Raw genomic sequence first — 23,395 nt, 5'->3', positions numbered from 1 at the left:
TAATTGGCCTCTTCCACAAGGGCTCTCACAGTTGGTAACCGTATCACGACACTGCGGTAATTGGCCTCTTCCACAAGGGCTCTCACAGTTGGTAGTTAAAGGTGGAATTTTATATATTTTAAAATGTTGACCTAATGCACACCTTCTGGAGGGAATTGAGTAAACAAATTCTATTCCATGCGCCTTTACAGTCCTTGCATATCTTCTCAGATCATAAAGAAATTGAGTTCATTTCAGGGTTAAATTTGATTTGTAACAAGTACACCATGAATTGATTTAAGTGAATACCTTTAGATTTACATAACATTATGTAGGCAGGTGAAATTTATTTTATTTTAATATTAATACCTACACTATGTTAATTTAAATCTATGTATAAAAAAAACACTGGAAACCTTTGGGTAGATAGATACTTAGCTACATTTAAGTATTATGAACCTTCTCTGCTTATAATTATTCGGAGAAAAAAAAGAATATTTAAAACTAGATATCCAATATACACATACCATCTTACTAAATAGATTCTTACACGCAGGTTCAACTTTGGTGTGGTAAAGCCGGCCTTGAGCCTGGTTTAAGACCGTTTTAACCAAACAAGCGGTATGGTAACAAGTCAAGTTGTTCACTGTTCTAACCTTACTCGCCGCGTAACATTTACTCTGCGTTCATAAGGGGGTAAATGTTAAAGGTTAAACTTTATGAAAATGAGTTAAAAGATGACAAAATGTATTTTAATACTTATATTCTAAATTTTATGTAAATGTATGATTATTTCAAAATTCAATCCGTAGTTCTCCAAAATTATCTCAAATTCTTTAACCCTTTCGTACTGTACGAAAATTTGAAAACACACAAGATTTCAGAAGCACCCTATCTAAATTGAAAAAAAACTCAACAGATTTTGTTTTCCAATTGCTGGCATAACTGGCTTTGCTCGCTATTTCTATTGCTATCGCTCGGTGATTTTAGTGTTTCTTCATGGCCAATTTTACTAATGTAAGTTTGAAGATATGTTTAAATTTGAGGCAATTTATATTTTAGTAATATAATATTATAGTTTTTGTATACAGTAGTGTATTTGTCATTTTATGTGAAACATCCTCTGAAACCTAATGTTCTTTCAAATGAAAGTAACAATAACTTCTAAAGTATTGAAAAAAAATATATAAATGTACAAAAAAATTAAAAATAACTCTACCATTTGTTATCAAGTATAGATATTTATGTCCTACCACTGCCAGCTTTAATTCAGGTCTGAAAGGGTTAAGTGAACTTAAGTGCTGTCTTTAATACTTATAAATTTAATTAATAAATACACTTTCAAAATAAACCTAACACATTGAATTGGATTTGTTACAATCTTAATTTCAAAAAAATTCGAGTTACATAATATCTAAAACGAAAATAAAGAATGACGTGTGTCATATTATTATATAATAAATACAGAATTAAACATAAATTAACGAGAACTTAAAAATATCAATATTTACTGTTAATTTATTACACATCAATACTTATTTAGTTAGCCACAATCCAAAAATTAATATTATGATAATGAAATATTGCAACATTTACATGTCAATATTGAACATTAAATTAAGTAATTTCTTGTTTTATTTATCAAACAAGGCTTCATTAGGCAGAAAACTAAGATTTTAGTGTATAATAGAAAAATAAAAGCATACATTCGCAATGTAAAGGAAATGTATTGTTAGAATATCATTCAATCATGTGTTAATAATTACAGAAAAATATAATTTGATACATTTGTACACGGCTTAAATAAACTAACAATAATAAAACATTAGTTAAACTTTTCGAGTTCATAAATTATACAGTTTTCTTTTTCGTAACATTAACAACTATTTGAATCACTTGTGTTATTATACGCTTGAATTTCAATGAACTTTGAAAAGTAACAAAGTAGTTGGTTCTATTTGATAGTGGCGAGGTATAATATTATTTGTGATTTGGTTTGAATGAAGATCGATTGAAGTCAGGGGCGGTCATTTGAACTTGCGGAGTGTTGAGGCTGGCTGATTCGTCCACGGCGGGGGGGGTGGTGGCAGGCCTGTCCGGACCCTGGCTCCAGCTGCCCCCTCCGGCTTCGCTGTCCAGACTAATGTCGCCAAAATCAAACAGATTCGAGGGGGGAACGTATGACATCAGCTGACTCGCAGAATCTGGAATCATTAAAGTGCCACTTAGCGTTTTTACTCTCGTTGTTTTTTCAATCCAGTTATTAAGCTAAACATGTATGTTTGCTTCCCTTCAGTCAGTGAGATTGAGGGAGCTTAAATAAAGGATGCATGCATTAAAAAAACAATTATGGTGCAGTAGTTTTAGAATCCAAAAAGGTATCCAATCATATTAATTTCTTAACAATAAAATCAATCAAGGAAAAGACAGTTAGTTGCTAGGTTAATTATGAAATAACAAACTTACAAATAATTAATTCAAAGACCCCTTTTTACTTTCCAATTAAAACATTCTCCCATTTGACATTTTTCTTTTTGTTTGAATAAGACTCGATGTAGATAATAGAGGAATTTAATTACGAAATAATGCAAGGTACTTAAGCGAGTACTTAGAACCTCAGTACAAATATTACAACGTAAAAAATTGAAGCTTTAAATATGTAGTTCACCCACTGTGATGACTTCTGAATACAGTCTCAAATGACTCCCTCGTGATTTAAAAGCAATGATTACGTTCTAAACCTTCCTAACAGGGATTTTGAAATAGCCTGATTCACAAAGTAACCTTTTCTATGCGTACAGTAAAGAAACAATTGTAATTTGAAGGTTTTCACTTACCCTTCCCATCACATGATCTCTTACCTTTCAATAATAGATTGTACATACAGATAAGAATGCAACGAAAACCTTAATATTTTCATAAGGTGTCTTAATCCTTTGAGTGCCAATAAAACATTTTGCCAACCAAAAAATGAAAGTGGAAACGCGAATTAAGAAAACAACAATATATCATTGATTGGCACTCAATGGGTTAAATGCTTAAATAAAAAATCAATAATTACAATTTTCCATGAGATTGTTCGGCTTGCTGAAAGGGTAATTTAAATGTTGACATTCGGCCGCTACATATTCATCCTTCACAGATATTATTAATAATTTTTTTTTTTTATTATTATTATGATACCATCAAATTTTAATCTAATTTAAATTTTTTTATTATTATTAATAATTAGGAGGTATTTTTTATTTAGATAAATCTAATGTAATTGTATCAGAAGTTGATTTGGATGGATTTAGGTGGTTTGTTTGGTTGCTTGTTTGGCTCGAGTCGACCCTCGGAAGGGAGTATAGAAAGCCGTGACCCTCGGGGAAAGGTAGGTTCGACTTACGCAGAGTTAATGCTATTCAACAGCCACTCAAAATCTATGAGAGGCAATTCTTTGGTAGAATCTAGAAAAACAAAATAGAATGTATAATTTTGGATGCAAGTTTAGCCATGTTTCCAAAATGCAGGAAAATGAAGTAGTTTAATCCCTTACTGCATGATTTCTATATCTGTGTTGGTGCGAGGCTCAAATTAACTATCCTATTGTTCCTGGAATGTACAGAAAATTGCCATTATCTGGTTTACGTATCATTATAACCAATTTATCTGGAAAAAATAGATTATATTAAATTCTGAAGTGTTTGAAAAGTGTAGTTCTGAACAAACAAATGTTTCTATCACAATATGTATGCCTTTGTAGGATATTTCAACTCAACTAGCATCAAATTAGATTATTAATACAAACATCCTTTAAGTCAAACTAAGAAATTGTCTCGTACATTGCAAGTACGAAAAGCCAATCTCTGGAAAACAAAACCATTCTTAAACAATATTAAAAGCGACAAAGTTGTCAATAAGTGTGACAATCTTAGCAATGCGCAACCAATGGGTAAAGAATAGGATAAAGTAGTTGAATTAAAGCCCATTGAGGGGCTGCTTCTGCTGTTGCTTCAGCCCCACCAAATTCCTAATTGATTCTTAGCTACACAAATAAAGCATTATTTCACAGAAGAAATAAAATGTTTGCATACTTAAAAACTGGTTTCACCATGACACCTAGGCAGCTTCTATTATCTCAGATGTATATACAATGCAGTAAGAGGTTAATGTATAATTTACAAAACAGCATTTCCCAAATGTTGCAACATTATTACTCTCTTGATCACATTAGTACTCATACAGTATGGGACATACATTATTGAAAAGGTGACCACCACCAAGCAAATTGCAAAATGCAGGAACAGACACACATATTGTGTATTCACACTTCAAACATGATTTGAGCAGGCATTTCATTTATGTGTAAATTGTAATGGTTTAAACTTTTAATCTTGTAAAAAACAATAGTTTTTTTACAAATATTGAGTGCTAAGAATAATTTGGGAAACACTATATTTGTTCACATTATTTTAAATTTCACACGACATTCAAACATTTCAAATATGCATAGTTAATTTCTGCTGTAATAATTGTAAAAATAGAAAAACAAAGGATTCGAACCATTAGAGACTTTTGTTAATTTCTGCTGTAATAATTGTAATAGAAAACAAAGGATTCGAACCATCAGAGAGACTTGCGAGTAAGAATAAAATTTACAATACAGTGTGAATTCACATATTTTTTCAGTAAGCAATTTTAAAATGTGTGTCTACATATATATACCTATATATTATAAATCCCCTTTAGCATAAATATTAGTCAAATGCGCCTACATTATTGAAAATATAAAATTTTTTCATCATCTACATACCATCAACGTTTTCTTTACTCTTTTCAAGAGTCAAATCTGCCGGGTTCATGGGTGGCAGATTGTAGAACGGCTCATCTTGGGTGAATAGCTATAATAAAAAGAGAAAACATTTCAGTCTTGGATTAGGTCGGAATTTTTGGTAAATCAGATATTATTACCCACATGATTAAATTGAATTACCGACGCCGGCAATTGATAAACGATCAACAGCATAATGAGAAAGTTTAACTGCATTATAAGTTGTTTTAATATTATTACTTTATTACGTTTTAGGTATTTATTGATAGGCAGCGATGGATCATGTTCTGGTACCCTATAACAAATTACTTGAGGTCTCCCTTATTAGAGGTTGGACGTCATCGCATTATACCTCCAGCTAGATCCCTGGTAAAATAATCAGAAACTCTTCTCAAGCATGTACGTGTTCATTGGTATATTATCTCTCTCATAACTCAGAGTGGATATATTTGCAAAAATGAAAGAAAATGCATCAGGGCAAATAATATAATAAAGTTATGGAGTTTGGTTATTGATCTTGTAGCAGTCTTGCTTTTGAGTTCCTACCGTAGCGGCTGACAGCATTCTCAAGTTGCCGTCTTGATTTGCGAACTACTAGTCTGAAGAGCGCTGTGCATCGTAGGAATTTGTTCCGTCAGTGAGGGCGAGATACTCGGGGACACGGGACGTTTGTGAAGGCTTGCCGACCTTGGCGGACTCAGGATTATACGTAAGATGCCTTCCAAATTGAGATTGATTTTTTATACTTTAGTATCTTAGGGATTACTCTGATAATTATATAAATTTGTTCAGAATTATGTAATTCTGAGCTGGCGCCCATTAAATTCATTATAGCATCATTTTATCCATTCGTAAATTCAACTGTCATGACTTGCATTTTGTCAACTATCGAGAATATCTAACTCGACACGCCTTGAGGATTAAACCTTTTATAATGAGTCTCTTGCTTAGTATTAACTTCCTAGAGCAATATGTGTAGTAACAGAATTTTATATAATAAATGTTAAAGTTGTTAATAGTTAGTTGTTAATGAAATTACTGGTGCACACAATTATTCTACCCACATGTAACATCGAGTTCCCTTTTAGGGAAGTAATAATATTGGTAAAGATATTGCTACAATCTTTCTGAGGTTTTCATCATTTATTTTGGGGATATTAGCATAATATGTTAAAATTACACCTACGGAAAAGCTTTTACTCGAGTGAATGATTCTTTTTTAAACTATAGTAGAATGGTAAACGAGATTTAAATACAAAACTTCCTCTGCAAATGTAACGTGACACTTTGAGCAATTCAATTACCCCAAGATATGGATCTGCATGCACTTGTAACAGTTTAGATCCACCGGAAACTTACCCAACACAAAACAGCTTCAAATACGAGAGCTGTGTTTGGTTCCATAATAGCTCAACACAATGATAATGCACATCCCGAAAACCACAATTACACCATTAAAAGGTGATATAAAGTTATTCAAAGCGATGAAACTAACCATTTAACCTAAATTTGGGAGGCAGGTATGGGTACCGCCACTCCGAGAACCATTTATTAGATAACCAACACCCCTGCCATAGATCACCCCGAGTGGTTCGCTACGTTTGGTGACTTAGCAGGAGTGTCTGAGTTCATGGAGTGAGGTTTGTCTAGATCTTGGCTGCGTATGCGTTTGCCCACCTAGAATGTTGCGGGTCAGATCGGTACAGACTGGTTGTGGGAGATCTTTTGACCCCTCCAGCCGGACCCCCTCTCGATCCATTGCTTTGCACCACAGGGTGAGGGATGGATTCATACGTCCGTACACTCCTGCACACTCCTGGACACATTGACCTCCAGATTCCTACCCACCATTCATACCTTAAACCCCTCATACATTAAACTGCCCTTTTCTACTCCATCAAATAATGTTCAACGTTCCTAAAATTGGTTCCCGACTTATACATTATATTCTGTTACATAATAAAAAATATCAAACTAAGCTGGGGTATGGACTCACCTTTACCGAGAATGTGCTGTAATTTTAACGAGACATATCAAATTCATTCCATTGATTTGTCAATGTCATCATTGGACACCTTCAAATCAAACGTTAACAAGACTTAAAGCTACCAATCGTGTTGTTCTAAAAACTAATTACTGTTACTGTTATGAAATGTACATGTATGTGTGTATACATGTATGCATATAGGTGCATACATGTACATTATTCTTTACTTACAGTGTTTTGTTGTAATATACAGTAGAACCTCGTTAATTCGAAATCCAGCGGACATCAAAAATCAAATTTCGAATTAACGAATTTCCACGTAATTCGAAATTTTATGAAAAAAAAAAAAAAAAAATACGCCGAAAATCGAATTTCTCGGCCGCCTCTTCAAATCCGGGTGGTATTTTAGTTGTAAATTCGTATTAATACCAATTATTTCTTTATTTTCGCGGTCGATTACCGTAGCGGCCGGCCCTGTAAATTCAGATATTCGCAATAAATTCGTAAAAATGCTATATATTTACGCGTAAATCGAGATTTTGCTGCCGATTTCGGTCGCGCCCTACCCTTTAAATTGAGATATTCGTAAAAATACGATATATTTCCGCGTAAATCGAGATTTCGCGGTAATTTTCTGTCGCGGCCGGCCCTTTATTTCAAATATCTGAATTTGAATTCGTAAAAATACGATATATTTCCGCGTAAAACGAGAATTCGCGGCCGTATTCCGTCGCGGCCGGCTCTTCAAATTCAGATATTCGAAATAAATTCGTAAAAATATGATATATTTCCGCGTAAATCGAATTTCGTCGGCAGTTTTTCGTCGCGGCCGGCCTTTTAAGTTCAGATATTTGAAGTAAATTCGTAAAAATATGTCATATTTCGGCATGGATCGAAATTTTTCGGCCGATTTCCGTCACGCCGTATTTTTTCAACGCGAATATTCGAAGTAAAGTTAGTAAAAATACGATATATTTACGCGTAAATCGAAATTACGCGGCCGAGTTTCGTCGCGGCCGACCCTTTAAATGCAGATATTTGGCGTAAACTCGTAAAACTACGACATATATCCGCTTAAAATGTATTTTCTCGGCCCTTTAAACTCGGATATTCGAAATAAATTTGAAAAAATACGACATTCCAGTGTAAATCGATTCAGATTTACAAAATAATAATACTAATTAGGAGGATGTATAACCACGTAAAAATACATTTTTCGGCGTTTTACCGCCACGGCTGACTTTTAGATTCAGATTTACGAAATATTATGATTTATTTTCGCAAAAATTAAATTTTTTCGAATTACACGAACAAATTTTCGTGCGCGGACAAAAATAAATTTCGAATTACGAATTAACGAATTTCGAATTAAAAAAAATTTTGTATGAAAAAATTTTTCAGCGGAAATTTTTTTTGCGAAAATTTCGAATTACGCGTTTTTTCGAATTATCGGGGTTCGAATTAACGGGGTTCTACTGTACTGTGAATCATATTATGCACTATGTCATCAATGTTGTGTTTGTCTCTAATTAGTGATAGTATCAACCATGTTAAATGAATGTAATTGTATTTGCGAGAGCTTTGATATGAATCACTGTTGACAAACCTAAGATAAAAACAACACATACCTTTTTCCTTTTCAGAACTTTCTCTCCTTCCTTTCTCTAAAAAGCCCCTACACACAGCATCCCCAAAGATGACATATTCCCTGAGGATTTTTTTTTTCCTCAGGGCCTTCTGTGTGGAGCTAATGTAAACAAAAACAAAAAACCTACAAACCTAACATACGTAACCTATTTAACCTAGTTTTTGTTTCATCACTTTTCAAAGGTGTGTTGAATTGTCATTGTGGTGATTTGTCCGGTTACCATGTTATATTATGTGGCAGTTGCATAGATAACATTAAAATCAATAATGCTTCTGAATAATGTCAACTGAATGAGTTCTAAACGGTGAATAATCATCTGAAAGTTATTGTTTGGTAGACGAGCCAGAACAATTGCGGTCTTTAGCTGAACCAAATCTTGGGCAGGAAAAAATCTCCCTTAGAATGGATAGGAAGGTCTGACCTTCATTAGGGCAGTACAGGAACAATCCTGCTTAACTTCGAGGAGTCGCTACTCCTTCCGCGTCGCCTGCCACCCTCGATATATGGTGCCGACTTACAAGTGTCGGGAACCAGCAGCCATGCCTGCAGTCAACCACCCACGAGGACGTGGCCAGACGTGGCCAGGAAGTGACCCTTAGACCAGAGGCTTCTGAAGAGTCTCTGGCCGAAAATACCCCAAGCAATCACAGTAAGAAGCTACGTGTTATATAATTGTCACCATTAAATTAGTTTATAGAGCTGTAAATTCACAGATTAGTGTTTGATGTTCTGGAGATTTAAAATGCTAACCTTGTAACCATTCGTATTATCGAACATAACCAGCTTATAAAGTCCACACTCTTTTATTTTATGTAAATGTGATATCCCTATCCTTTGACCTAACCCGCCGTGAAACCTGTAAAGCCTCTCATGCTCAGCCGAGGATCAAATAAGTTGTAGATACTGGAGCTAATGTAACAAGGCTCCATTAGAGGATAGAATACCAAAGTGAACTTACTCCTAATAAGGTGTTGGCATCAAACGAATATGAATCGCCACGGAGCAGCTCCTTGAGGCTCTCCAAGTCCGTCTGCATGGATTCCAGATGGTCGTCAACCTCCTCACTATAAAATAAAACAAGTTTTTGTTGATTTTAGCAGTTAAAACGCTGTTGTAGTAGAGTTGCGTAATAACTTCAAAATTTATCCATATACCTCTCAAACATTTAATTTATTTTGGCAATTAAGACAGTTTTAGGTAAGCTTTTTCTTGTCATTATGAGCATGTTCAGAAAGGTGTATTTGCATACATCATTGGCTAGTAAAAACAACACCAATGAGGCACATTTATACAAACAAAAAATATTTAAATATAAATTGCATGTAACTGAAAGTGAATCTGAATGAATCTACAAGAGTTTGAAACTACTTTAGTATACTTTAAACCAGCCCTGGCCAACCCGCGGGCCGATACGTGCGGCCCTGTTAAACATGTTGATTACTATAAAAATACATTTTTTGTTTGTTCAATGTGTGTTTTCTTTTCACATCTGGCTGTAGTATTGTTTTCTTCACATTTACCTGATTGTACTTTCAGATTACCTCTGAAATAATGTCTGTACGTGCAGCCCTTTGTAAATTTTAGGTCGTCAATGCGGCCCGGGGTGCAATTTGGGTTGGCCAGGGCTGCTTTAAACCATCTTATTGTTAGCTTAGTATTAATTTAACATCATTTAAGGACAAAAACACATGAAAGACAACAGCACAATGAGCCAGAGCGAAATGAATTGAATACTGGGATGCCAAGCTCCCATCAAATACAAAACCCCTCATGTGCAAGCAGTAAAATTACATTTTACGTGCCGTGTGCTAGCTAGCCGACAGTAATTTCAAAATTACTGACTGTTGTTTTTGTAAATTGTACTGTATTACCAGATAATTTGTTTATGTATTTATCAAAATTTTACATATATTGCACGAGTAGTTGTTCCCCAGAATACCAACTTATAGATTAGAACCCCATTAATTCAAACCCCGATAATTCGAAATTTTCGTCAAAAAAATATCCCCACAATATGGGTTATTAATTCGAAATTCGTTAATTCTTAATTCGAAATTTATTTTTGTCTGCACATGAAAATTTATTCATGTAATTTGAAAAAAAATCGATTTTTGCAAAAATAAATCATAAAATTTCGTAAATCTGAATCTAAAAGACAAGCGTAGCGGTAAAACGTCGAAAAATGTATCTTTACTTGGTTATACATCGTCCTAATTAGTGCATCTGTAATTAGTAAATCGCAATGTGCAATAGTGCAATTAGTAAATCTGAATCAATTTACACTGGAAATTCGTATTTATTTTGAATATCCGAGTTTGAAGAACTGAGAAAATTCATTTTACACGGAAAATGTCTAGTTTTACGAATTTACACCAAACACTTTTCTTATTGGATTTACGTTATTCGAAGCTTATCGCCACCTAACCCTTTAGCTGAATTTAAAGGGTTGGCTGCGAAATTTCGATTTACACATACATATTTCTTATTTTTACGAATATCTGAATTGAAAGGGTCGGTCGAGACGGAAATCGGCCGCGAAATTTCAATTTATGCGGAAATATATAGTATTTTTACTAAATTTACTTCGAATATCTGAATTTAAAAAGCCGGCGCGACTGAAATCGGCGCAAAATTTCGATTCACGCAGAAATATAATGTATTTACTTGAAATATCTGAATTTAAAAGGTCAGCCGCGACGAAAATCTGCCTAGAAATTTCGATTAACGCATAATAATAATATATTGTATTTTTACGAATTTTTTTCAAATATCTGAATTTAAAGGGCCGGCCGCAACGAGAAGCGGCCGCGAAATCTCGATTTACACGGAAATATATCATATTCTTACGAATTTATTTGTCGTATATTAGAATTCAAAGGGCTGGCCGCGACGATAATCGGCCACGAAAATTTGATTTATGCTGAAATGTGCGGAATTTTTACGAATTTACTTTGAATAACTGAAGTTGAAGGTCCGACCGAAACATCATTTTCAGTTTGGCCGTGCGCCGCACGGACTTTTCGAAAAAAAAATAAAAAATCCTTTTCAGCTACAACATCAACAATGCCATTTTTGTGATATTACCACTCTAGTACACCCAAAAGTCACGAACCGCCACTGCATATAATATAATAGTAATAAGTCAAAGAGGCTTCCACAATGGCTATGCACTTTTCACAAATAAAATAAATGTGTTTGCGCATGACGAAACGACAAAATAGATTAATATTAAGAAATATTATTTGGCTTATGTGTAACTGTTTACCAAATTCAGTAAAAAATAACATTAAAAAAAATACATTTTCAACCCAAAATGGGTAAATGTTCACCAAAATTTGACACCCTATTTTATACTAAACATTTATATGTATGTAAGTTTACGTAGTCAAATAAAGTACCTGACACCAAAAATAATACTGTTTTCTCACAAGTAGTAAATGTTTAACAAAATTTGAACCCTGACTTAATTTGATGTCAAGGGGCAGGGCGCAGGGACATAGTCAGCCACGAGTATATCCACATTTGGCGAGAAAAGTTTTGTTTTGGCCTATGCCTACATTTTATTGCAAGCGTTGTAGTTTGTTTGGGTAGCGTCAGCGCGTAAATTGGGTTTAGTAAATTTGGTCAACATTTACTCAATTTGGCTTCAGTTAACATTTTAAAGTTCAAGCATCACTTTATCAGTTATAAATATTTCTTTATTTGCAATGCAGATTTACTATTTTATGCATTCGCTTTTTGGTACACGTTTCTTTTTTTTGGTGTTATTTTAAGGGTAAAGTGTTTAGGGACTTAAAACTTATTTTGTTTAAAAAAGTATTTGTTGCCATATTATTTACTTGCCAAACAAATAAAATATATTTTAGCATGCTAATATGCTAGGAGAATTTTTTAATGTTCAAAATACCATAAAATCAAGTCAACGGTGACGAAACCACAAGATAGAATAATATTAAAAAATATCATGTCCTTGCCAAGCGAATAAAATACATTTTAAAAGGATAATTTTTTAAGGTTAAAAATATCATAAAGTCGAGTGAAGTGCAGTTGAGCTGCTAACACGTCCGCTAGGGATATGCCGGCACTCGACGGGTACAAATACCAGATATTTGGTAGGGATATGCCGGCATTGAAGCGATTAACTTGATGAAGGATTTCCTGTCATAATATGTATATACATACTATTTATTGTTTATTATCTAAGCATTTAAAAAATATACAATGTTTATATTTATGTACAATCAATTCTTCATTCAAAAAACACTCTCAAATCAGTAAACACAAACACCAAACCAAAAGAAATAATACATTACAAAAAGTTGTTAGTACATAAATTGCTACATTTGACATTATTGAAAAAGATTTTTGTCAAAGTTTAATACGAAAATTAAAATAATTATTTCATTATTATAAGAGTTGTTATTTTTACAAAATACTTTATTAAAAACATACGTCTGATTGATTAAATAAGTTGAGTACATTTTTCTGGTTAGATAATGGTACATTCAATTCCAATGTAAAGGAAGAACGGAATGTAACAATAACAAAAGTAGTCAATAACTCAAAAATATTAACCAAAAAGCATAAAAATAATATATGTACAGTTAAATGATTCAATACTGTCTACCCTCAATTTACACATTTACAATGAAGATTTCATTAAAACGAGACAAAGATTTGGCCACTCACAACATTCAGAAAAACTCTCGCAAAAAATACATGAATCGTGAGAAACAAAAATAATAATATTACATCAACAAAAGTTGTGTATCTGTATACAATGAAGAGAAGCCCTACTGCTGATGTGACTCAGACAGGAATGTCTTCTAAGAACCGTTTACATAAATCGAGGGTGGACTGTATGTTAATTACTTGGGATGAAAAGGTGTTCCTTGCAGTTTCTTGGTTTTTCTGTCTGGACATAGGGATGCAAAATCCTTCCTCCTAAATATAAAAATTCACACTATAAATCTTCGCCCATTTTTTCATGCTGTTATTCATACATAAATAAAAATATTAAATTATACTGAACTATGTTTATTGCAAATTGCTTTATATCCGAGAAAAATAATAATGCATCTGTATTATTATTACTACTTAGTAGTAATTTGATGTTATTAATGATTTATGCAATTATCTTCAAAGAAAAAAACAAGTCAAGGACTGTTGGAATGGCTTAGGAATGGATACATCATAGCGATAATTATAAATTATTCAAAAAGGGTTATTTGTAACAATGTACATAGGCAGTATCACATACAATCGCTTATTACAACATGGCAATGACACCCAACTAACTGTAGGGATGAGGTATAGATAATCAACTTAAAAAACAAACATAAACAAGTCCAAGTTGTTTATTATCTTAGTTGACTCGCTTAACCGTGTACCGACTATATAAGCGTTATCAAAATGTCATGTTTGCCCTGAAAATAAATCACAATCGAAATCTGTCACCGTCTAGGAAAGAAATACACACACCTACAGAAATAAGATATTGCCGCAGAATGTATAGGAATAATGAATTCAGGATACAGAGACTATGTTTAATATATCAGAATATAATATTAGTTTTGTTTAAAAAGAAGCTAAGCCATGATTTACTACCACAAATCAAATAAGATAATAATAAATATGCTGTTATGTATTAGAGAAAAGAAAACTCACACTGATTGAAATCTGTTGAGCGCCGGTCTTGTAGGTTCATTATTTGAAACTGTAGCCAAAGACATGTTGCTCCAATCTTCTTCATCGGGGTGTAGAATCTCCTCTTTGATATTTCTTATCAAGGTCTCTTCTCTCGCCTTTTCACTCTTTGTTTTCTTTCCCTTGGATTGGGAGTTCATCAGGTTGACATTGGGATTATAGCTTCCAGAAGCCAGAGTGGTAAGGTAGTCCACATTGCTGTTGGCAATGTTGTCCTCGCTGCCGAGCACATCAGAGGCATTTTGCAGAGCCGATAAGGCCGCTTGCTGGTTCACATCGGATAGAGAGACCGCCACTTCGTCCTGGGAATTCGTCTCGTCGCTGTCAAATATGTTTGTGGGTAGAGTAGATGGGGGCTAAAAAAAAAACAAACCATTTACCAATAGCTACAATATAGGTATAAAAAAATAACAAACCATTTACAAACATAAATACAGGACACATCAGTGAAAGGACTGACAACTGGTCAGATCTAGTCATTCTGTGGAGAACAAAACTAACCATAAATACACATCACTGAAATCACATCACATCACTGAAAGGACTGACAACTGGTCAAATCTATTCATTCAGTGGAGGACAAAACTAACCAATTTGGATTATTTTATTAAAAACCGCAAAAAGAAATTGCCACCAGGCTATAAGCCTGCCTTCATACTTTGAAGTGTTTAATATGAATAACAATGTTATAAGTTTTAAATATACTAATAATAAAAATGTTAATTCAACTATTGATTACCTGTGATGTAATGGTGCAAGCGGGAACAGATTTAGATGGGCTGGCAACATCTTCCATACTCTTTTTACTAACTCTCCTTCCGTTCTCCTTTGTGACCTTCCTCGTGCTTTCAAACAAGGTCTCTGGTGATATATCAACGTCGCATTCTATGCTCATGGGCATCTCCCCAGTCAGCATTCTTGTGTCGAATTCAATGGGTAATTCATCACCCATGGGAGCATCTGAAAAAAGGTGAAATAATCAAATTAAAATCACAATATCAACTTAACACATTAGGGAACGCATATGCAATAATATGGATTCACCATATTAAAACATTCCGTGGGGAGTAAGCTGTGGTTAGTCCGATCAGCGTGCCAAGGGTGAGTGAATTCTGACTTCTGAATTCGTTGATCTGACTCAACGGGCAGTTCATTTGAAACATTCCGTAGGGAGTAACACAAATGGACAGGGTACTTCTAACAAGTTGGGTTGACAACTCTGTTATCATGATTGCTTCGACAAGTCATGGAATTTTTCAGAATGGTTTTTCGAAACGGTTTTCTCCAAAATGACGCCATTATCAGGTGACGCATCCAGATTGTATTGCTCAATACAGTCAAAATATGGGTAGACTGATCTAATGAACAAAGGTGTATCACATTATCGGATTAGCATCCACAGTAAGAAATGGTACAGGGTAATTTTTCCATGGATATTGAATGGTGCATTTGATGTGGTTTTTATACAGAAAAATCACAATGAAGTCTCGAATCTGGAATTTTGGAGAGAACTCGCTAAAGTTTATCTTCCGCATTTTGGTGCACATTCTATAGGTACTGGAAAAAATCTTGGGACTTCTTTCACATGTAAGATTCGACCGAATGGACCACTTTGTCATTCCATGTAATGTCGTTCTATGCCAATGTGCAGTGGCGGTCCGTCACGAGGGGACGATGGGGATAGAGCCCACTACGAATTCAAGAAATCTACTAAAAAAAAAATGTCTATGCATTGTGTTAACATAAATAAAGTAATAAAATTATATATTGAAGTTGCAGATTGGTTATTGTTTTTCCTCACTATAGTTTTATGACAAAAACAAACTCATAACTTCATTAACAGACAGTAATCTTGATTAAGATAAAGTTTGTGTATGGTGTCCAATATTTATTTATTTATTTATTTATTGGATGATTTTTATAGCGCCGCTTTTGCGAAATATCACCTCAGGGGCGCTGTACAGTTAATGCAGATATTACAAAAAAAATATATAAATATTACAAATTGAAATTGAAATTAAGTTAAATAAAATGAAGTACAGAAACAGGTGACACGGAGATGGAGAATCTGCTGCAAGAATCCTAGGTGGTGAGGAAACTGGACCAGCTGCTGCAGCGAGAGAGTCCACCGCGTCCACCAACAGTGCCAGCACGAGGTTCGTCATCCTTCCAGGTATGTGTCTGCTGCTAATAGAGCGCTGACACAATGTCCTCTCATGGATTCCAGACCTTGGCAGCACCGCTGTGACATTCGACGAAGGTAGAGGATGGAGACTCTGCAGCAAGAATCCCAGGTGGTGAGGAAACTGGACCAGCTACTGCAGCGAAAGAGTGCACCGCGCCACCAACAGTGCCAGCACGAGGTTCGTCATCCGTCCAGGTATGTGTCTGCTGCTAATTAAGTGCTGTCACAGTATCCTCACATAGATAACAAACCTTGGCAGCACCGCTGTGACGTTCCATCTCCTTGTACACTTGTTTCTGGTGATTATGTTAGTGGTGCATTGTTCCGAAATAAAAGGCGGCGGACGAGATAATAAATCACCTTGGGCACTTGTTAGGGCTTTCAGAGTTTCCAAGAATAACATTGAAAACATCTGGCGTACCTACAGTTACCGATTCTCGTCCCAAGTTCAACTTAAGCGAATTTAGAATATTTTTAGCACAATTTTCGATTATTCATTTTTGAAACACTGCTCTCTAGTCACATTATTATTAAGTTCTGATTACTAATTGGTAAGTTAATTTAAAATGTATTATAATATTAATAAGCCATATATTCATGTCAGTTTGTGTAAGGTGTCCAATAAGCAATATATTCATGTCAGTTTGTGTAAGGTGTCCAATAAGCCATATATTCATGTCAGTTTGTGTAAGGTGTCCAATAAGCAATATATTCATGTCAGTTTGTGTAAGGTGTCCAATAAGCCATATATTCATGACATTTTTGAGTTTTAATAACACTTTCAGTATCTTTTAACGTTAAGAGTAAATTTAGACTTCTCTTTTGGCTCAGATTTGATTTGTTGAGAGCGATTGTTACTGTAGCAAGTGTAGTTATATTAACTTACTTTGCATCCCGGGATCATCGACTTCCTCATGCGCGGCCACATTCTCATTCCCCATGGAGCTGATGGAGTAGGCCGGGGAGGGGGAGGCGTAGGAGTGGATGGTGGCCGGGCTGTAGGAGGGGCAGGCCTCCAGGTTCTCCGCCGACAGACGGGACCTCTTGTTGGCCTCTGAGTGCTCGTGGTCCACTTCTTGGATTGTGGGACCGTTCTCCTGGGCAAAGATAAAAACTATAATTTCTGATTCATGCAGTGCTAAGAATGAGGAATGCCAGTGAAAATTATTTTCTGAATCAGATTGAAACGTCTTCATAGAGAGATTGACCAGACATTTCAAATTAGGCCAAATTATTTTGAGTAAAAAAAAAACTAATATTGTACAACAATATGTTTTTACAATTTATATATCTTATCTTTTGAATATAATATTTTTAGACTAGCCAGTTTGACACAATACAGGTGTATATCATTTAAAACTTGACAATAAACAATGTATTTTCATATAATCTGTCAGCACATGTATAGCTGCAAAAGCAAAAAACCATGTGCATGTCCCTTGCCCTGAACAGAAAAGGGGTGGATTATTAGTACATTGCTAGCTTCCGTAAGTAGAATTGGTGCTATATACATCAAGATAAACTTTCAGAAAAATCTTTCAACGCTCGAAATGAAAAGAAGTCGATATCTCGAAAACCGTAGCACCTCATACAAAGGAAAATGAGGTTAGATAAGTTCTAATTTATCTCTCCTTACCTTAAAAGCTTTTCATGTGAAACCTGGGCAAGAAAAATACTACATACATATTTATAAAGCCACAATCTGATATACCACTTATAAAAATTTTAAAATGAAGAAAAATAAAGTATGTATTTGAAGAACTTACCACATTTTCAAAATCAACATCGTTTTCATCCAGCTCATAATCCGGGTCAGGTTCGAGGCGAGGACTCTTGGAGTCTCTCCCTCGGTCTTCGGCATTGTGGGCAGCGTTGTTGATCATCAGCTGATAGCGTCTCTTCATGCCGGATTTAAGGGGGCCATTGCGGGAAGGTTGAACCAGGGACATCAGGAATTGGATGAGCTAAAATAAAAATGGGGGCAAACACTGTAGTTCAAATAATATTGTAAGAATTTTAACTCCAGAGTTGGAAAAAGTAAGAGTTTCAGTATGATGCATCCAATTATAAAATCAGTTGGAAGGCAACCTTCAATCGCAATTCAAGGTGCTTTATAATAGTAAGGTTAATGTACCTATGCAGTTAATTTATCTTGAGAAGTGTATCACTAATACATATATTGGTAGGAGTATAACATTGCTGAAACTTGTTTTTGTTTGTAATATGTAATTGATAAATTACATAATGGACAACAAATTAAAATGTGATAAGGTTGAGATAGACTTTTAAATTTCATTAAATTATCTTTATGTGATCGAGAAAATAAAAAAAAGAATAAACATTACATACATTATTGACAATTTGCTGTTGTTTGATGTGTTTCTGCCTCAATAGGGCTATCTCTCTCCAGAGGGCTTCATTTTCATGCTTCATCACGCTGAAGCGCGCATCCAAACTTTCTTGTTTTCCCTTCATCTGTTTTACATCCACCAGAACCTTGTTCATGATCTCCGGTTTCAAGGGGGGTTTCTCCTCCCCAAAGGTGGAGATGTTCTGCTTGGGGTTTGCTATCTTTCTCTTGATGTGTTCTAGGAGGAACGGGTGTCCGCGCAGGAAGCAGGGATGGCAGAATTCGATCTCGTCCTTCTCAGACTTCAGGCCGCCGTTGTCCACAGAGGTGACCTTGTGGAAGCCGTACATGTTGAGCTGCCGGATGAAGCTTGCCATGTTGTTGTGCTTGTAATAAAGGGGCAGGAGTTCGCGGGCAAAGTCGGCTTGGTTTTGAATGCTGAACATCTTTCCCCCCTGAAAGTGAAACATTATTGTTATCAAATGCAATTCTAAAGAATGTATTTAGGCTTGGAATGCTTTTTATTGTAAGACTCTTGAGCCCAGTTAGTCCTGCCCAGATCCAGTAAAACATTGATATTTCAAAATAAAAACAGCATATGCGAGACCATGGAACTAGGATCAATGGAAGCGGCATAATTTGTCGAGATGTATTAAATAATACGCAAAACCAATGAAGCTCCCATAATTGTCAACGCCCTTGTGGGGGGGATAGAGACGGGGAAGAGCGGTAAGCGAGCGCGGAGGGGGCCGTGGGTCAGAGTTAAGGGCCGAACTGTGAACGGGCTGCAGATTATTTTATTTATTTTTTATTAAAAAAACATCCTTAATTTTTTATCACATTTTGGGCATACAGCGCATTACGCATTATTTGCCAAACAAAGAATGGTGGTAAAAATATAAAATTAACTAGTGCAGAAAGGGAAGTAAAAAAAGACATACATATTGTTTATTTATTTATTGTACCATACATGTTATTGTTAATTACCTAAATCTGATTTCACGTAACTCTTTTTTGCTAAATCAAGATTATGATCGAATCGTGTAGTGCGCGTCCAAATAAATCGGTATCAATCTTCAGGGAATGTATAGCAAGTGCAATTGGGTGAAAAACTAATGTTATGAACTTGCTGAAACTCGCAACGCCATTCCTTGGTGCTAATATTGCGCAATTCATCAGTTTGAATAGATTTTTTTTGTATTAGGTAGAATTATTTTAAATAATCAACAGATTTGCAGAGTACAATTTTGTGCATTATTATATTCTTTTCTAATGTAAACTGGTGCTTGACTTTTAGGAAAGGAGTTGTCGTTAATAATATAAGAAAAAACTTAAAACTTATCCATCACACTAGACGAATCAAAAATACAGAAAACATTGCAAGTTATAAACCTATATTGCGATGAAGAAACTTAATTTATTTTGTAACAAAAATTGACAACATCCTTCCTCCAGATAAAAAAAAATATTGAAAAAGTTTCATGAATACAAATCAAAAATAAAAATCTGGCTGAAAGAGTTCGATGAAAAAACTCTAATAAAAACACTAAAAACGACATAAAAGTCAAATTTAATAACTTTACAGTGTTACAGTGTATCAACTATATATATACTAGCTGACCCGGAGGGACACATAATCACCTATTGGTAAGAAATATACTTTACGACCTATTCTCATACCTAAAAAATATACATACAAAATTTCATAAAAATCGGTCGAGCCGTTTCGGAGGAGTGCGACCACAAACACCATGACACGAGATTTCTTATATATACATATATAAAGATTTATTTTCAAAGAAAGACAAAAATTTCCGGATTACGAATAACTTGATAATATAGAGTTAGGTAGTATTATTTTATTTAATCAACAGATTTGCATAGTACAATTTTGTGCATTATTATTTCCCTATGGAAGCTGGTGCTTGACTTTAAGAAAAGGAGTGGTCGTAAATAATATAAGAAAAAAACTCTACAGTTTTACAGTGATAACAAAAAAAGAAGAAAAAAAATCAAATTAAAGATAAGTACAGGAGACATGAATAACAATTTTAAATAATTTATAGGCATGATACAAAATGAATAAATATAAACATCAAGCCATGGTTCCAAAAATACGATAAAAAAACACGGAATATCTTAGAATATTTATCTACACCGGAAAAAAATAAAATGTGATACAAGTGAACTTTTAAGAGTTATTTATCAAAAACCTAAAATAGTGACACACATCTCGTCGTACCGACGCGCGCTCATGCGCGATTGTTCACAAAACTGGGATTTAAAGTACGACCTAGGTATATATATATACAGACGGTTCCCTGATCAACACATCGACAATTCAACACACATTTTAAAAGTACATTATAAAGGCATTAAAAACGAAGGAAAAAAAAACCTAACCTAACCTACTTAACCCAGTTAATAAAGTTTTTGTTTCATTACTTTCCATGACTTTATACCACTTTTAAAATTCGTGTTGAATCGTCGATGTGTTGATTTATCAGGTCACCATACAAGACAAATCATTATAAACGTGTGTTATAATTAATAAAAAATAAAGGTTTGTTGGTAATTTTTAATTATTATAAAATAAGTTGACTGATTCGGCCCATTGACATTCGTCCGCCGCGTGATTCCGGGATGTCCGTGCTGGCTGATGGCAGTTGAAATGGACTCGTCAAAAAATTAACTATAAAATGTCTAATTGAGCGGTGTTTAAATACTTATATGTGAAAGGTAAGGCCGTCTTTCTTCTTAATTTTCTTCACAGAATTGCTTTTACACAATTTTACGGCGCAGTTGACCATTTTTCTATGTTTTATCAACGTTTTACTAGGAGCTCAATACGCGACCGAGGTGTAAAAGCTAATGTCAGCCGTCTCCGTAAAATTCCACAAAATTCACACTTGGAGCGCGCGGGCACACTTCACATGCTGTCTCTCTAGTATCCATACTCTTTGTGCGAGACGGAAAGAATTGGGGAGGGGTGGGGGAAAAGGAAGTTTGGGAAATTGCCAGAGGTCATCAGGAGGTAACTAATAAAATTATAAATTAGACTTATTTGCCTACCTGAGTATATCCATATCATTAGTCTTACAATAGTCAATATCAATAATTTCTATTCTAAGTAATCATCACTGTTTTAGAACAAACAATAGTACCTAGTCAAGATTAAAATTCCTTATTTCAAGCAAAGTAGAAATTTACATACTATATTCCCAAAATGATCAATTTACTATTTATTCAGTAAATTATGATTAAGCTAGTAAGATCTGTAAAGTGACGCGTTTTTCAAAACATTGTTTCCTGGCAGGAAAAAATATAATAAAGTTTTTTTTCCCTTACGCATATTTATATTTTTAGACAAAAATTAGCTATTCTTAGGTCTAAAACCTTGATAGAAACAATAAATTCTTCCCAAAAGGATATTATTTATGTGGGTAGAAAGCTTGATAAAAAAAAGATAAGAGAAATACAGGGTAAAACACCAACAAAGATAAGTGTCCATTCGATAATACTCTTGAAATAGATATTACTTATTTGTTTAGCTAAAAACAACATGCTATTATCAACAATATGCAACATAAAAGGTTAAATTGAAATAAATAGGGTAATCCATTCAACTGTCAAAAAGGGACAATTCCTACACATGTTGTCATGTGATCTGAAGGCGCATCTTTTCAACACAAGAACTAATGCTTATTAGACAATTTATTATTGATTGAATAACCTGCTGAACAAAATCTAAAAATTGAAAGTTCTTGCCTATAAAATACAATTAGGTGCCTACCCAGAATCTCAATGGCCTTGATATTGATTATTTCATTATTTTATCATTTTTGAAAACACCTATACAAATATGGCGATAGATGGAATTACAGCGTAATGGTATTTGTTAATGCACCAAACGCTTACTAAATGATCGCATGGGGTGCATATTAATGCTAAACAAATTGTGTTAAGAACTTTAAATACCAATTTAAAAGATGTCACAACATGTCAGTATGGAGATAAATAATAGAAATTTTCCTGTCGCAGTGACTCGCCGGAAAATGTTTTTTTCTACATATCTGTGACTTTATTCAACGCTATACAGATAGTAATTTTATTTAGGACAAAACGCCGAATTCGAACACAGGTATTTGGTATTTATATCTTCCATAGCAGGTTAATTATGATCGTGAAAAACTTCATAAATATCAACTGGGTGCGAACTATGTCTATTCATATCATAAAGACAGTGAACCTATAATTAATTGCAATTATAACAAATGAATGGATTGCAAATGGAACGGGTATTGATAAATTATTATTGACAGATAGGTACATAGTATATGTTGCTATGTACGCACTTCTCCGGCAGGATATTTATAATCATGCGATAGAATGCGCTAATTTGACATTTTTTGGTAAGTTCATTTGTAACACGCATGCTTTATAATAATAATTAAGGTGGTTAAATTACTATTTTAAAATCACAAAATCTAGAATTTGGTAAACATGTTTGCACTTACGGGTGACCATGATATCAAATGATCGGATTCAGGATCATCAACCAATTTCCACAATTTGGCTAAGAATGCCGGAACATTGGCACCAATTTCAACTACAGAACGCATATTTGAAGGAAATGTAAATATATTCAGGAATATAAATAAAACTTATGAAAAACACCGCAGAGCACGACACATTTAGACAAATATGAAGTACGTAATGGTTGACGC

The 23,395-nt window shown here is 34.4% G+C and overlaps 1 protein-coding gene across 4 annotated transcripts; it reads right to left on the bottom strand.

Moving 5' to 3' along the window:
• Positions 1–88: 88 nt before the first annotated feature.
• On the bottom strand, positions 89–23,392 carry Hsf (Heat shock factor). 4 transcript variants are annotated; one of them, XM_089649490.1, is made up of 10 exons: positions 23,186–23,392; positions 18,668–19,123; positions 18,085–18,282; positions 17,205–17,415; positions 14,873–15,093; positions 14,095–14,489; positions 13,300–13,371; positions 9,386–9,491; positions 4,775–4,862; positions 89–2,183 (listed from the first exon to the last, which is right to left on the bottom strand). In XM_089649490.1, exons 1-10 carry the CDS (start codon positions 23,288–23,290, stop codon positions 1,960–1,962), a joined length of 2,076 nt encoding a protein of 691 aa, XP_089505616.1. In that variant the 5' UTR covers positions 23,291–23,392; the 3' UTR covers positions 89–1,959. The 4 variants fall into 4 exon arrangements, with proteins under 4 accessions (XP_089505616.1, XP_089505621.1, XP_089505630.1 ...); XM_089649495.1 differs by having other exon boundaries at positions 17,205–17,412; XM_089649513.1 differs by lacking the exon at positions 89–2,183 and adding an exon at positions 2,190–3,428.
• Positions 23,393–23,395: the final 3 nt, after the last annotated feature.

This window comes from Hesperophylax consimilis, chromosome 3 (genome assembly GCF_061612785.1).
Source record: "Hesperophylax consimilis isolate HC1 chromosome 3, BYU_Hcon_1.0, whole genome shotgun sequence".
NCBI classification, from domain to species: Eukaryota; Metazoa; Arthropoda; class Insecta; order Trichoptera; family Limnephilidae; genus Hesperophylax; species Hesperophylax consimilis.
The sequence above is the reverse complement of the archived record's forward strand: the minus strand, read 5'-3'. Positions and strand labels throughout refer to the sequence as shown.

Coding starts and splice junctions, on each gene's coding strand:
- Hsf (XM_089649490.1), bottom strand. CDS start 23,290: ATGCGTTCTGTAGTTGAAATTGGTGCCAATGTTCCGGCATTCTTAGCC. Junction 19,124..23,185: donor ATTTGATATCATGGTCACCC/GTAAGTGCAAAC, acceptor TTTCACTTTCAG/GGGGGAAAGATGTTCAGCAT. Junction 15,094..17,204: donor CGATGATCCCGGGATGCAAA/GTAAGTTAATAT, acceptor ACCTTTTTTCAG/ATGCTCCCATGGGTGATGAA.